The sequence below is a fragment of the Leuresthes tenuis genome, unplaced genomic scaffold, assembly GCF_036924035.1.
Source record: "Leuresthes tenuis unplaced genomic scaffold, fLeuTen1.0.hap1 SCAF_12, whole genome shotgun sequence".
Classification (NCBI taxonomy): Eukaryota; Metazoa; Chordata; class Actinopteri; order Atheriniformes; family Atherinopsidae; genus Leuresthes; species Leuresthes tenuis.
This window is the reverse complement of record NW_027325366.1, coordinates 19,284,596-19,301,059: the sequence shown is the minus strand read 5'-3', so window position 1 is coordinate 19,301,059 and position 16,464 is coordinate 19,284,596. Positions and strand designations below refer to the sequence as shown.

At 41.8% G+C, this 16,464-nt stretch overlaps 1 protein-coding gene across 1 annotated transcript; it reads right to left on the bottom strand.

Annotated features, from left to right (window-relative positions):
* Positions 1-7,394: 7,394 nt before the first annotated feature.
* Positions 7,395-12,656, bottom strand: rpe (ribulose-5-phosphate-3-epimerase). The gene is made up of 6 exons (XM_072396943.1): positions 12,474-12,656; positions 12,035-12,114; positions 11,801-11,940; positions 10,822-10,956; positions 9,800-9,886; positions 7,395-9,676 (listed from the first exon to the last, which is right to left on the bottom strand). The coding sequence occupies exons 1-6, from the start codon at positions 12,593-12,595 to the stop codon at positions 9,554-9,556; spliced, it is 687 nt and encodes a 228-aa protein (XP_072253044.1). The 5' UTR covers positions 12,596-12,656; the 3' UTR covers positions 7,395-9,553.
* Positions 12,657-16,464: the final 3,808 nt, after the last annotated feature.

Sequence of the window (16,464 nt, the reverse complement as noted above, 5' to 3'; positions counted from 1 at the left end):
AAAAGCCACTTGGTAAGATCAAATGATCACCAGGAATAGCTGCTCCAAGTGTTCTTAGTCTGATTAGACCGAAATAGTTTTAGAAATCTTATTGAATTGCATCGGCAGTGAAAGCTTATAGGATTCTGGTGGGGGAAAAAAAACAAGTATGTGAGCTTATTTGTTGGTTGAATGATAGCCTTTCATGAAGCTTAAACATTTCTACAGAAGCAGGATGGGTAAATGGTGGCATGGAACAGCTGCTTCAGCTACAGCGTGCAAATTACATATCCTTAGACTTAATTCATGCAAAATTCATGCAAAAATCCCCCCCTCTCTCTCTCCCCGAGACTTGTGCTAGGAGGCGAAGGAAGTGGTTGAGGTGTGATGTCACAGAATTATCGCAGTCACTGGCTCTGTACTGTCAAACTGGTGTTTTTGTGGTAATAATGAAAATACCATTCACAGCTGCCTTCCCAACATCCCACCACACATTCTGACAGTGTTATCGCTGTGTTTTGAAGGCTGCAATCAATTGGCTGGCTCCAGATTTTGCTATAAAAGAGTTTGTGCTGATGCGATCGGTTGAGCCAGCGTTGCTTTGTTTTCGCTCCTGTATGTTTATACAATCATGGTTTGTTCATTTTTTTTTTCCTTTAATCTATCGCATATTTACCATTGTGGCCATTTAAAAAGGCACTTACAGTAGCTATTGTCAGTTCATTCCAATAAAACACGATGAGTGCATCTTCCTGTTTTCCTTCCTAACATCTACAGTTTGCAGTTCTTGTGGAAAGCTTATTAAAACTACATACTGAGGCATTTTTCTCACAGTGACCATGATTTATTAAGTAGCTACCGGCACTTTTTCCAACCAGCTAGCTCTGCTTTAACCGTAAAATCACGGTTAGTGCTGTGCAGATGGCAGGGTCTTGTTTAGTATGTGTAGAATTATGACCTCAAACAGCACTAGGCTTTATTTACTCTGCATGCTCGATGTGCCTCTGTGACTTCTGGAGAACAAAGGCTTGGATCTGCATGTCAAAGGATGAGTGATGATTAGAGACGTGAACTTGTTTGACAGCGGCAGAAATTCAATCTCACCATTCCTAAGTCATCCAATGCACACACATGCACTTAAACTGCAGTTATCCACCAGTCCATGCCTTCTGTAGCTCTCCTCCTTTGAATTTATGTTTACTCAGTCTGATGCACACATGCCCAATGAGTCCAAGAACAAACGTTTCCACCCAGTCCATAAATCACAGTGACACGAGGGGAAACGGCGAGAAAAACCATAGCTCACAGATCTTATTCTGGGTTCTGTGATGCATGCAGGTTTCCCTAACAAGTGTTTTAGGTCGACTCAACACGCTGCCTAGACTGAAAGAGCCCACACGCAAAGATGGCAAGCACACTGCAAACATCTTACTGATGTTTTTGTCAGCAGGCTCCATCACATCTTCACAGAATGGAAAAACGCCAAATCCTCCCTCGTTGAGCGCTGTCTCTCCCCCGGTCTCACTTTCTTCAGGTTTTTTTTTTTCCTTCTGTTCCGTCTCTCCATTTTCCTGAAGCAGACCCTCTGTGAGGCACGATGTTTTGCATAAAAGTAAGCAACACTCACAAACTCGTGACTCGTTGCTGAGGGCTGAGGCACCAGAGGGCACACTTGGGTAGACAGTTTTAAGCAGTCCAGGGAAGCAGTCAGGCAAATAAATTCTAATTTAGTACCAACGTGAAGGAAAACGTTGAAGGCGACATAAAGACACGACTTGTCCTCTCCTGCTTATGCTGTGGTGAGCGTTGATGTGGATCACTGACAAGGACTGAAATGAAAATCCCATCTATACACCATCTGCAGGAAACGCTCGTCTGTGCACAAAAACATGTCGACTTCCTCACACTGTACATAAGCACAACAGATGGGTTGTTTTGCTTTTAGAGATGAGATATACCGGAAGCAGAACTACATGATTAACAGCAAGTGAACTGTGACTGGTAGCTCAGGCCTGTGCACGGCTTGTAGCCCTCACCACTGAGTCACATTAAGATGAGTCAGACAGAAGAGGCAGAAATGTAAATAAATGAACTGTAATATTCCCTTTTCAAGCGGCACACAGGGTTCTCTCTGAATGATTGAAGTGGAGGAGAAAGATGAGTGAGAATTAAAGGAGGGGAACAGATGCAGCACCTGTACTGCTGGAACTGGCAGTGCAATTTGCTATTGATGCATCAGCACTAGTCAGCAATCTCTCGGGCCATATGATCTGTGCAAATTGTGCTGAAAAAGGGAATCGACGGGAGTAATCGGCGTTCTGTTAGTTAGGGTTTGTGTGCTGGAAAAAAAACAACAAAAAAAACAAAAAAAAAACGTGAGGAGTTTGCTTCTGATTTTCATGTAACCAGCAGGCAAAACACATTTCAGAAAACTGACGCACCAACAATAAAAACGCCAACAGTCGCATCTAATTTATTATGGATTAATAACATGCACGACTTTACAAACATCCGCTCTGAAATATTCTGAACCCATCCATAATGGATCAACACTAAAGTCATGGGTGTGCCTCCACTGCCTAAGACGCCATAAACTGATGCAAAGTTTTCTGCAGCGTTCCCCTGGGAACCGCAGCATTTACTCTCTGGTCTCTGGGGGCCGCGGGAAAGCCTGCAGCGTCACATGTAGAGCTAATTAACTGTCCCAGGCATCTGTTGTTTTCTTATGGCTGTGTGCCGGTGACAGCCATGTCAAGAGGGATAAGGTTTTTTTCCATAGGTGCACCCCAGTCTTCCATTCATCTATTTTCTATACCCCTTTAATCCAATTCAGGGTTGGAGCCTCTTCCAGCTACCATTTGATGAAAGGTACGCTACACCCTGGACAGGTTGCAAGCAACCGTGCACACTCACACTGTGACATCTCCTACAAAAACACTGGTTAATGCAGTTTGATCTGTTTGGAGGCATTTATTACGAGATGGAAATTCATATTGAGAATTAAGATGGATGGATTGTAACACTGACGGGTGAACAGGTTATGCAAAATGAATCTCAATCATATCATGTGTTGAGGCCATTTTCCACAGTTTTTCCTCCCCGTTTAGTTCAGCTTTACATCTCCAACTGTGAAAAAAAATCCCCGATGTTTACTCTTCTTCAGCTGTCCTTTTTTTTCTGCTGCACAAATAAAACGGTTTCCAGTCTCATAAATGCTAAAGTACCGCTGACGCGATGTAAATGTGTGTTGATGAATAAAAGTAGATGGGGTGGTAAGTTGTACAAATTCATTGGGAATGCTAAGTGGGCTAATTAGGAAGTTTTGTAGATTTACATGTATCTAGGTCATAATTCAGTGCTTTCCGTTCCTAAAAGACATGTGTTGTGAGAGCTCATGGGAGAGTTCTGCTGACGCAGTTCTGATGTCCCACACAAAGTTAACTTTTTCCTGATTTGCTGGACTGTAAAAATGCCAGTTAAATGTCAGAATGTTTGGAGGATTATTCAAAATGGGTCCAATATTTACTTCGGAAAGAATCCGAGGGAATTCGTGCTCACATATGACACACATACAGAACCCTTTAGAGGTCTTTGGTCTCTGGCTGCATCCTCAACTTCACATCTTCTTCTCTTGTTGTATTGACGGCAGCCTTGAGGTACAAAAGAGTATTATATGATGGCGCTGGTAAGAGTGGACCTGCAATACTTCTTAAGCCCCTTTCAGATATTCACTGCTTTTCTTTTATCAGATGTAGTCTGTCTGTGCTTTTCCGTAACCTTTTGAGACGGCAGTCTGACTAGATTGGACTTAATAACATATGGGGGATATGCACTTATGTCAATGTTCTATCCAGCCACTCTTAGAGAGCTTGAATTGACGACCCTGGAGTGGCAAAACAATCAACAACAACAGAACTACACGTTGATATTTGGCAGGTAGAATGTTTGCTAAATGCTAAAATAGTTTAGGCGGCTTATACACCAACAAAAGGTAACAAATACAAAGGAAATCTGAAGCTAGTACGCTTTGCTTGTACTTGGTCCAATTAATGACAAATTCCTCCTTGTGGTTGTTGGAGGAAAAGTCAAAGGATGGCTTGCTTGGGTCATTTACATTCACTCCCCGTGTTCATCATTCCAACATATTTTGGACAACTGATCAATCCAGTATACCCGCCACAGTAAAAAATTATCAGGGAATCAGCAGATGCAGCTTTTAAAATTCCTGTTTTTGATATGTTGCACATCTTAAAAGATTGTCTTCTTAGTTTTTTTTCCTGTCTTAATCCATCCAAGACCAGCCAGAGCCTGTAGTGGTTATATATTAAGAGTTCTACACATGCAAATCCTCATGAAATGACACAGTAAGCTCATGATATAAGCAGCACAGTAGTTTGACTTTCAGCTTCCTTATATCGGTTTCATAAGAAACCTGCACCCCCCCCCCCCCCCCCCCCACCCCCCCAAAAAAAAGGATGAATCAGCTACTCAATTAGCCATCATACAGTATTTACACACTACTTATGTCGCCCACCTTGCTGTGAGGCAAAGCAAATAGTTTTTTTGTAATATCATCTAAAGCAAGTTATTTTCAATTACTAATAAGACAATGCATACTTTCAGATAAGGCCTTTCTGCAGAAATAAAGTTGGTAACAACAGCGAGCTAATCAACAGCGTGCGTCTCGTTCTCCTGGGGGACGTCTCGTAATTAGGCAGGAGCAGCCAGAGAGAGCTCTCTAATATGCCTTTAGTGCCGAAGATGAGGATATAGACAGAAAGATAAAATACGGCTGTATAATAATCCCAGAAAGGGGAGCGGGGTGAGTCACAAAGGCAAAGAGAAAGCAACAGGGAACAGACTGAACAACACAAATGGCAGCAGAGGATGAAGGGTGAGAAGAAAGAGAACAAATAAGAAAACAAACTGTGATTATTCAAATTAAAAACTTTCCTGTGACAAGCAGCTACTTTTGAGTTGGAATTTCAGTTACTGCGAGTAGCTGAGCAAGGAAAAGATGGCCGTGTTCTCGGAAGGCATAAAGTGAAACATCTTTCTATCCATTGGTAACAGCTTATATGTGTGACGTTTGAAAATATGTGTCAGCTTACATCTTATTCTATTTCAAAGGCAATGTGAGCACTATGTACTTTGTATTGCTCCAATTTCAAACATATCACATGAAAAAGCTTGAATTACAGACCGTAGTGATGCTAAACTCACATTTTTATACCACAAAGACAAATAAAACATCAGCAACGTCATATCTTTACAGATTTCGTTGTTCACTTTCACTCTGTTACTTTTCAGTTTAATAACTCTCAAAGTCTATTTATCTTGAAAAAGTATTATATAAAAAAACAAACAGCAGATACAGATAAAGATAAAGATAGCTGTTATTCTACACAACAAAGCAAAGTCAAGTGACAAGTTTTCAGCCAATAAATGCTTTCGTATAATCCTAAAACTTTCTCCTGCCTCGTGGTCATCGGCTATTTGAACGTTCAGAGTTCTTGGGATGCTTCTTAAAGAAACCTGCTGCTACTGAAGTGTTCTGCTGGAGTCACAGTTTGGTAAAGCTTTAAAATATTTATCGCCTCCTGTAAACCTTTCCTGTAAAATGAGCAGTGGATAAGCGATAACTCTGACTCTGAAGCACTGTCTGAGACCTTATAGTGTTGGAAGGGTTGTTTCATATTTAACTTTATGCCTTTCAGAAACCAGTTAATCTTGTAGTCAATTAACATTCCACAGTAACAATTTTTTTTTTTCAATCTCTTGTGGTTCCTGGTTGGGCATTTCCTCCTTGTACAGACCAGCTGGAACGCAGCTCCCGGCACGGTGAGTCACCAGTGTAGTGCACTAACCTGTTTGGTGACATGACCACCTTCACCGTGTGGCTGATTGCCCTCTGGCACCCTTTTAAAGTCTGCCAAGAAGTGCGATTCCCCCTCCCTCCCCCCAAGGCCGTTCTCTGAAGATCAAAAGCCCTACATGATGGCTGTCGAACACGTTTTTGGTGTTAAATATTTTGTGGTTTTTCAATGAACCTTTCTGTATGCTTGCGTTTGCCAAAAGTTTCTTTTTACACGTGCTCAGAGCCACGCAGAGAAAGACAGATGATTCCCAGGGGGACATGGCGTAAAATCCAAGCACTGACTCATATCGTGACCGTTCTCCTGAGCCCGTGCCATGCCCTGATTATTACCGCTTTTAACCACAGATGACAGCACCTTTGGATGTAGTTGTCTCTCGCGACTCGACTTTGATGTATAAGTTAGGACTTGGCATGTGTGCGGCTGTTTGAGCATCTCGAGAACTCTTTCACCCTCGCCGTTACAGCTGCGTACATTTCTTATTCTGCATTTCTAATCTCAAAATTCATCAGCGGATGGCATGTGAACAGCACAAGACAATCTGGAGCGAGAAACAACAACTGTCATTGGGGAGATAATGAGACTGCAACATGGCTCAAGGAGAGTGGAGCATGTGTAGGTGCTGACAGCTCCCTCGCATGAATTGTCTTTTCCTCTCTTCGCGAGGCGGCGGTGACACTGGCATACAAAACGCCTGTCACGATCTATTAGAGCCAAAAACTGTCACAGGAGACTCCCCTAATCATGCACAAATCCATGTATCACACCCAAAATTCTGATGTCACACGTGCGCCTGTTTTCAGCTTGTATGTACCGACACGCAATGATCCAGCGAGCAAAGACAATAACATTATCTGCCATTATGTGCGACTTTGAAATGAAAATACAGATTTTAGGCATCAATATTGCAGCAGGCCTGTGAATTGCCTCCGAGACATGCGCTGCATTATTGAGCGAGAGAGCTGCTTGCAGTTTGAAGTATGTTATGGGTGATTTTCATTGACAAGAGGGAGTCTTACAGCAGACAACAGAGACATACAATATGACACGTCTTTGGTCTTTCAGCACAAGGAGTCCGCATTCAAGTCAGACTAAACGAACGTCAGACATATCAAACCCTGAAGATACACACCGCTAACAAACTTTCAATTTTCAAAATTCCCCATTAATGGCGACTCTGCTGCATATCGTTCAGTTGTTTGTCAAAGTTTCCAAGAGAAGGAGGTCAAAGGTCGAAGAGCGCCGTCGGCACACGCACAAATATAAAAGCACGTTTTCAGCAGCGTCTACAGTCGATACGCGTCCAAATTCTCTGCTAAATTCTAAGTGGTGCTGTTCAAAGGAGAGAGTCTGAGTGCATTAGAAACGACAGAGAAGCTGGTCTTTAATTTCGCTGGTGTAAAAGACTCGTTCATGTCCACAAATTAGTAATGCACACTCACATTCTCATCGTGATCTCTCACACAGAGTCTGTGGCAGTGGGTTTTTGTCCAAAGTCGCCACCTAGTGTTTGAACAAAGAAAAGGCATTAAAAGTAAGTCACTTTTATATCAAGTCTTTATTTAACCCAATCGGAGATAATGCAAGATAAGGGCGGTTTTACCAATCAAGCCAGAACATAGTTCTTTAAGAAAAAGAGTCAAAACAAAGCCAATCATATACAATAAAAGCCAAAAGGTTGACACTTTCAAACAGCTTTTATTTCACATGTTCTTTCTTAAAAGGTTTTGCCTTTCTTTAACTCAGCGGGAGTTGTGACTGACTTCATCCGTTAAAGTACCAGTATAATCCGTCCGGCTAGAATAAAAGCAGTTGAAAAAACAGCCTGGAAGGTAAAAGGTCCAAAGTACAAAACCTGAGAGCAGATAAGCAAAGAAGTACACAGGCTAAAAAGCGAGAATACGCACGCCCAGAGTCACATACAGTCTGGTCCGTCGACACAGTTTCCCTAACGCTGCCATGGCAAAGTGAAACAAAGCAAGCAGACATGATTGAAAAGTTCCTTTTGAGCTTTAAAGCAAGGGGTAAAAGTAAGTAATGCAGCAACTTTTAAACTGTTAGCTTTAAACATGACACCCCCTGAATGTATTTACACATGTAAATAATGTATTTACACATTTTATTAGATAAAATACTTGCATGTAAATCAGTTTAACAGCTGCTTGAAGCCTGGAACCAGCAAGTGTGCCGTTCTCTCTCTGTCTCTTGAGATGCTTTGATGGCCTCTGTTGCCGCCTTTTTGTGGGTCATCGTGTCTTCAGTAAGTTAAAAGCATGCTCAGTTTAGTTGAGCTCATGCGACTGGCTCAGCCGCCGCGGTGCATTTCTTTTGTTTGAATAGAGAAGCGCAGCGTTGCCGCTCCTGGATGTTTGTGTCATCATTCATCTGTACTGAAAATCCTCATTTCATCAGCTCTGCAGCACTCGACCAAGTCTGAGCAGAATGTGTGGTTCAGTACATGTCAGATTGAATCATTTTGGTTTGAACAAAGTGGTCATTTCTGTTGTTTTAGGACTGGACAGGCTTTTTAAAAATAAATAACATCCAACACTGTTCTTGAGTTCCAGAATTCATATTTCTAAAGACGCGTCTTGATCGCAGACTTTTCCATGTGAACTTTTCCCCTTTAGAGTCTTCTTTACCTTTAAGTTTACCAGCTTGCTGCTGAGCTTGTCCTGGAATTGTTTGAGCTGGCCACCGCTAAAGTCCCTGGCATCTTTCTGCTGGGTCCGTTTTGCCGTGTCACCCCAAAGATGGCTTCCCTCATGTGCCTGACACCTTTTATTTTTCAATGCTACACTTCTATTAAACCATTTAAAGACCAATTTCTACAGTTCAAGCAGATCACACAGTGGTGGCGGAGAGGAGAAACACTCACACCAACTGCGTCACTAACCAAACGCTTACAGATCGGACTGTAGATTTGAAGTTTGCTATTGCAAAATAATGTTTCACGTTTCAAGACTGATGGGAGAACAGTAGCACAGATGAAATATGCAACCATAAAGGGAGAGTTTCCCCTGAATTAATTTGTTTCCTGTGTGGATTTTGAGTGACAGAACCCAAGTCGTTGTAGCATGAACCGGACTGAAGACCCAACTGCAGAATACACACTTCACCTGAAACTCTTTAATCTGCAAAAATCAGATCTTATGGAAGTTAGTGGTGCACAATGGACTTGCTCAGTAGTACAGTGAGTAGAATTCAATAAAACAGTGACTGAGTTTGGTTTGTTATTTTTATCTTTGAAGCATAATTTCAGATGGAAAGGAAAAAACAAAACAAAACAAAACGTGTGGTATACTAAACAAACAGCTTCCTGGGCTACTTTTAATTCCATAAATGATTTATACTCAAGACGATGCTCTGGAATGTTTACGGAGATTATCGGCGTAAACTTGGCTCCAGTCCTGAAAATTCTCCAATGCTGAGGTGAGACTCAGCTTAAGTCGACTGCTCAGAAAGAAGACGGCGGCAGGAGAGGACCAAGTTTAGACAGGCATGGTGCCGCTTCACTCATGTCAAACCGATTTCTTATTTGACTGTCAGAAACTGTTATTTGACCCCCCCCCCTCCCCTCAGATGTGACCCTCCTCTTCAACCCCAGAAATGTCCATGCATCCCCTCTGGTTGCTGTTGAGTTATGCTGAGACCGGCAGGTGGAACCTCACTGTGGGGCTTTTCAGAAACGGGACATGTCAGCGGTCCAGCGACCGTTTCTGGATCGCTTCGGCTACCACGGTGCGCAGGAGAGCGATGACGGACCGGGGGTCATCACTGCCAACCACAGCACTGCCCGACACAATCATGTTAGCTCCAGCCTGGAGGAAATGCAAGCATACACGGAAAGTCCCAAAGCTGTTGATAAAGTGCTTCTTTTTAGGTGCTTACTGGAGAAGTTGTAATGTTTAAATATATATATATACATTTTATTTTTTTTTTACCTCTGCACACTTGTGAATAGTGTCGGGGCCGACCCCTCCGTCTACTTCAATATCAAGCGAAGGGAACTGACTCCGCAGCCAGCTCACCTGGGTCACATGGACAGAGAGAAAACAGAACTCAGAACCTGTTTGACATCATTTCCATGAATCACTTTGGCCAAAATCCACAGTTTTCCCGAAGAGTGCGACGGAATTAAGAGCACGTCTGGACGACAAAACACCCTCAAGAGTTAGTTCGAAATCAGATTGATGTGGACCGCTGTGATAAGCGTGCGAGACGTCCCTCGGCGCAAACAGATGTGACAGCAGGCGGTGTGTCAGGCCATCACGTCAAAGCACATCATCATGTGCAAAACGATGTTTGAGCTGCCCAGCAGGGAAGAGTACCGGGTACATGTCGGGGTAATGAGGAGAAACTGAGACTGAACTCGAGCTATCCTCCCACACTGTTGAGGTGATTTATCATTTTGTCATTTCTTTTCCAAAAAAAGAGAAGAAATGTCTTCTTTCAGTGACAATTCGAAAACTTCCATTTTTTTTTTTCCTTTCTTTCTTCACGATTTCAGTCAGTGTAACAAATTTACATCCGTTTCAAATGTCTGGTATTGGTCGGTTTGACTAAGAAACCGAGGCTCTCGCATGCTGCCCTTCAGGGATGTCGCTGAATAACTTAAGGGATCACAGTGTGGGAGTGAGGAAAAAAAACAAAAGAATCACAATGTTTTGATTTTTGTGGTTCAGCAGAAACTTCTGTTGCCTGCGAGTCTCGCAGAAATACACGAGTGAAACTGTGGCACTTATGTAAAGCGAGTTTGTAATTCTAGAGCTTAAATGAGAGTTAAGATGTTTGCTGCAGATCTGTGAGATGGAGATTTTTCCTTCAACATCTTACAGATCCCCCATCAGTCTGACATCTGGCAAATTTAGATGCGAAGTCGGTGCTTTATCTTGCTTAAAGAGAGCACCGCCATTAAAGAACATCTTTGCCACAAAAAGGCATATGAGGGTTTTATGTGGCTTACCTTGGGCATCATGTCCTCCATGAACTTCTGTCCTCCAAAACCCGGCTCAACAGTCATGACAAGAGCCATGTCGATTTGATTAGCCCATGGAGCCAGCTCTTCGACAGTCGTACCAGGCTTTATGGCCAGACCCACCTACGACACAACAAACAATAAAACCGTTATTTTTGTCTTCTTCACAGAAGTCCGATGATGTGGTTTCATAAAGGCATTAGAAAGTGAGCTTCCTTTTCTGAACGTAGGCATCGGTCTATGTACTATTTCACATATTGTTGCTTCAGAGAAGAGATCTGTGTCACAGATACAACAACCTGCAGTGTGCACGCACGCACACACACTGTCACACACAAACAACTTGTGCGGTTACACTTCGCATCAAGTGTTGCCACAATCAACTGCCTCCGGTTGCCACAAGTGCAACAAGTCTTTGGCACGTAAAACAGAACAAACACAAGCAATCTGTCGAAATATTGGGCAATAAAAAAGGAAATGCACACCCAGACTAAATCATAACGACAAGGGCTCATAACCAAAAGGTGAATGTTAACCAGTCGACAGATTTGCAACAAGTTCTTTCTTGAATCTTGTACATTTTGTGCATCATTTGAGTTTTTCCATTCAGAAATTCAGCTCCAGAGCTGCAGGCAAACACTGTCATGTTTCATTTGCACCCCTTATTTAACTTTTGGATAACTGAACGTGGTGTTGCAAGGCAGAAGAAGTTAAACAAACTTTTAATCAAATAAAAATCCCAAAAGAAAATACTGTCAAAGAGAAAGCGCTGTATTATTTACTCAAAAGTGAGGAATGACTGACTCCGTATCAGATCACATGAGAAAATAAAGCTGTATCCATCATTTTCCAAACATGTGTTATTACTTTAATTCCTCTTAAACATACAGTACTTATCCCTAGAGGCACTATATGCACATAAGGGATAAAATGTGTTTTTTATTACTAGGAGCATAACATTTCTAACCTTCATGCCGCTCTCTCTTATCTCCTTGATGAGGTTTCCATGGTTGGTGGTGGCTTCCAAGTGGAAAGTGTACTGGCTGGCTCCTGCTGCAGCCATGGGCTTCACCCATTGCTCCGGCCGAGACACCATCATGTGCATATCTGCAACATCAATACAACTCTGTATACACACGGCGGGGAAGGGATCATTCAGCTCATGGGGATCATTGGTCGACCAAAGGTTGGACTGTCTCACCAAAGAAAGGGTCTTGGCCTACTGTTTTCCTCAGGCATTCCACCATGGGGTGACCAAACGTGATGTTGGGGACAAAGTGCCTGTAAAAGGGAGCAAAACCGGCAATTGAGTAATTCTTTAATCTCGCATAAGGAACTCCAAAGTAATGTTTTTCAGCAACTGTAGAAGAAGAAAAGACGCGTCTCAGCTACAGGGAAGAAGGAAGCGATTTAAAAAGAAAGTTTTATGTTTGACCCCTGGAGGCTTTAAATGCTTTAAAATGCTTGCTAATAACCCCCCCAAAAAACTCAAATTACATAAATATCGTCTCAACAGATTAACTTTTGGCAGGCTAACTTAGCGTGTTGATGTTAGCCAACTTTGGTTCTCAACCATTGAGCTTTGTAATTGGCTTGCTAGCAATTAGCGCGCTAGCTACTTGAGCGCGTGATAAACTGACCCGTCCATAACGTCCAGGTGCAGGTAATCTGCTCCGCACTCCATCATCCGGACACACTCCCTGCCCAGACATGACAGGTTGCTGCTAAGGATGGACGGACCGATTTTCGCACAGTAAGCCATGCTGCCACCACCTCGGTCTGCACACACAGCCTGACAGGCTAACGCCACGTCAAGTTAAACGGAGCGCATCGCGTAACTTCCGCTGATAACCTTCAAAATAAAGCTGCATATTTGGGAACCTGCAGCGTCATCAGCTCCAGTCAGAAAGCATGTTTTATTCCTGATGTTATGTTTTATGCAAACACTACGTGTCACGTTCCCTAGCTTAAAGATAAAACATTCTGGAATAATTAGATAATTAATTCTTTTAGATGATCTATATCCTGTTTAAGTAATCATTAATCATTGTTGCCAAAAATCACATAAATAATGTTCATAACCAGGTGTCAAGCCTCTGATCTGTTGATTCCTGGCCTTAAAGGTTTTATTTGTGGGGGTCAAATTGAAACTTTCGTTTTTACCGTCGGTGTGGACGAGTGGTCCAATAAGTTTTTTCTTTTTACCCGTGTTCTGTGTTCACATATCCGTCTGCAAGAAGTAGGACAATACTTCATCTTTAACACTAGATGGCGCAAAACTCATATGGCAATGGATACTCATTGAAGTCCCTCAGCGGGTTGAATGGTGGAAGATAATTATCACAACAAAGACCCCTCCCAGACTGAGCTGCACGTAAAAAAAAAGCATTCAGAAAGAACAAACAAAAAAATAGTCATGGTTTTTAATCGCCCCCTCCCTTCTCCTCTCTCTTCTATCTACATTCAGCTCTCCTGCATTTGCACTATTCTGACTGAGATTGTAGGAACATTTTTGGAAATGTAAATTCTAACAGACATTCTTTTAAACTGAAAATCAAAGCCAGATTTCTTGATGCTTGTTTAAGTTGCAGAACACTTAGTTGTGTTGAGTGGGACACTTTTTGAGTGCGAAAGAGGCAAGAAGTCTGTCTTGGCTTATCTTTCTTCTAAAGTGAGACATTTACAGTATATACTAAATGCCTTGTATCATTACATGTATAATACATCCCATTGGATAAGGACTCATTGTGACATCTTATCAACATACACCTTTTTTTTCTAATCAGGGCAGTTTTCAGTTAACAATGTGGAACCTATCCCAGTCCAATAATTTATGATATTTTACCTCCTATATTTTGGTGCCCTGATAACCCCTCTTTGTGTGATTTGTATGTCACCTTCCTCATCTTGGATAAATTCTGCTGGGATGGTTTGAATGTTTCTCAGATGGGTGTGTAAGCTGCAGTGATTTAAGGAGCAGAAAGCTTAGGTTTCAATAAGCCTCTCTGCAGCTCTCTGCTGGGGCCCAGCCCACAAAGAGCAACACTCATAGACCCGGATAGGCAAAACTGAAATTGACATTTACGAGTTTTGCCCCACGTCTTGCATTACTGCGGCAATGATGGAAACACTGGTAGCATGGAGTACCTCGGTAGACATGCAGACATGATATATGTGATTCCTGAGTGGTGCTGAGGCAGAGTAAGTTGGCGCCACAGAAAATTGGGGCCTCAAGAGGCTCTAAGGAAGGTTGTAAAAAGAAAAAAAAGCTTTGGGCTTTGACGGCCATATTGTTGCGAGGGGCAATAACTGAGAGGGGGAGTTTTATGGGTCTGTCCATACTAAAGTCCTTCATCTTCACAAAGTGTCTCTGATTCTATGGAGCGGGGCGGAGGAGAGATGAATCACTGGAGCTCATTAAGTGAATTTGAGAAAAATGAAAAGAAGGAGTGCTTGAACTATCGAGGTCACACTCAAGGTTGATGCACCCTCCGGCCTGGTTCAGTCTTTTATCTGCCGCTCGCATTAAGATACATCCTTCCCATTTATATAAACACTTAACACCTTGCACATAATTTCTGATAAACATTGGCTTCTGTTTATCGAGAGGTCTCAAGTAAAAACATAAATATATATTTTTCCTTTGCTTTAGTGGAGGAGGAACAGCTCAGGAATGCGACTCACACTCATTTTAAGGATGTTTTCAAGCTGTTCTCGTGTTGTTCTTTGTAGGCAGCAACATTTTCATAACTACTAGTTCTGTACAAGTATCATAATGCCCCATTTGTTTATATAGTCCTCTTGTGACATCATACATGTCGTCAATGAGACACTCCAACAAAATCCCAATGAGAAATAAATTGGCTACAAATGAAACTTGAAGTATTCCCAAAACGCACCGAACACACATGCAAGTTGAGGAGAAATATGTAAAAATATTTTATTGAATGCTTTAGATAAACTCTCAAATGAATCCGTCAGTAGAGTAAATCTTATTTATCAGCCTTTAATGATCGATTGCATTGACACATTGGTACACTTTGCAGTTAAAGAATAAAGCCTATTCTTTAGATCTTTCTATTTGATCACAGTCTTCAAATGTATGTGCTATACTCTCTCTGTCTTCATGGTTGGCTACATACATACGATGTGATCCTAATGAGCAGGCGGATGAAAGTTTTCTTGTTACATGCGTTTCTGCGTCTCAATCGTCTGTGAAGACAGTTAAAAAAGGTCTTTTCATCAGCACGTTGGGGAAAGTTATGAACTGATGCTGAAAAAAGCCAAAGACTAATCAGTGCCAGTGTGCTTCTGGTAATTTTGGCAATTTTTAGAAGCCTCAAGTGATGGGCTTGTTTCTTTTTCTGACAGGAGTTAATTTAAATGAGTATTTGGTGGTTTTTTTTTTAAAGTTTTATTCTTATTTCACCGCAAAGTGATTCAAGAAGGTAGCAGCTCTATTTTTGGCATATGGTTTCACAAGCCCTTTTTATGGTTTGAAGAGCAGCATTTACTTGCTATTAATGAATTACTTAGTAACGCGAATCACAAGCTCTAATCTATTGAAGATAACACCGGACACATTGCATCGTTTCCCTCATTTAACAATTACTTTCTCTGCAGGGGAAACTGTGGGTTGTGACAGAATTCCTGCAACCTTGGGTTATTTGACTTCATGTAACCCTTAACCTCTAGAATAAAAGGCAGGAACACATGTTCCTGTGCAGAGACTGATTATTAATGACTTGATCCAAACCTCTTGTGTATTATCTTGATGAAACCTTCCTCTGTCTTCACGTCAGATGTTGATTCTTAAGGCCTGAGCAAACAAAAAGCGATAAGCCAGTTTGTAACAGTCAGATGGAGAGCTTCTCCCTTTGTAGCCTCTCCCTTCCTTGACTTAATGTCAACTCGGTTGGAGTCCATAAGTGGAATTGGTAATCATGGGAAGGGATGGGCACTACATCCTTGTGCTAGGTTAATGCTGATGGTCAAGTTTGTTTTTCTGCCGTGGGGGATCACAGGGAGGAGCATGATTGTGTTCGTACCTTGAGTATGAACTTTCCAAACAGAAAGTTTCTTTGGGTTAGAGTTTGATGAGGGACCTCCGTGATTACGAGCAATCACGTCAGGAGTGTCTCTGCATCCTTTAACTGCAGTTTTATAATTTGACAAGACGGTAAGCCAATCAGGCAGGAGAGGAAAGGAGGGGACACAGAAAATAAACAATTCTATTTTATGGATTTAGATACAATTGTGTCATCATTTAATTCAGTATGTGTTCATCTCTGCTAATATCACGTATTAGTGCTCACTGGATGTACAAAAACCTTCACTACAACTGAATGACAGTGCACCCACAGAGAATGCAGAAGCAATACAAAGTCATTGGAGCTTTCTTATCTGGAATCATTAACCTCGTAAAACTTTACAACTGACGCAGTGGTCTTTTAACATAATGTCTGCTTGCATCATATTATTATAGATAAAGAAAAAATTTTAAAATCATAGAAAGACAGATATTTGAAATATGTCAGTTGCAACTTTTTAAAAGCTCAGATCTATTGCAGCTCTGGAACTGTACCCTTTCCTCATGTCTCTAGTCTCCAGGAAAATAAGTTGAAATGAACA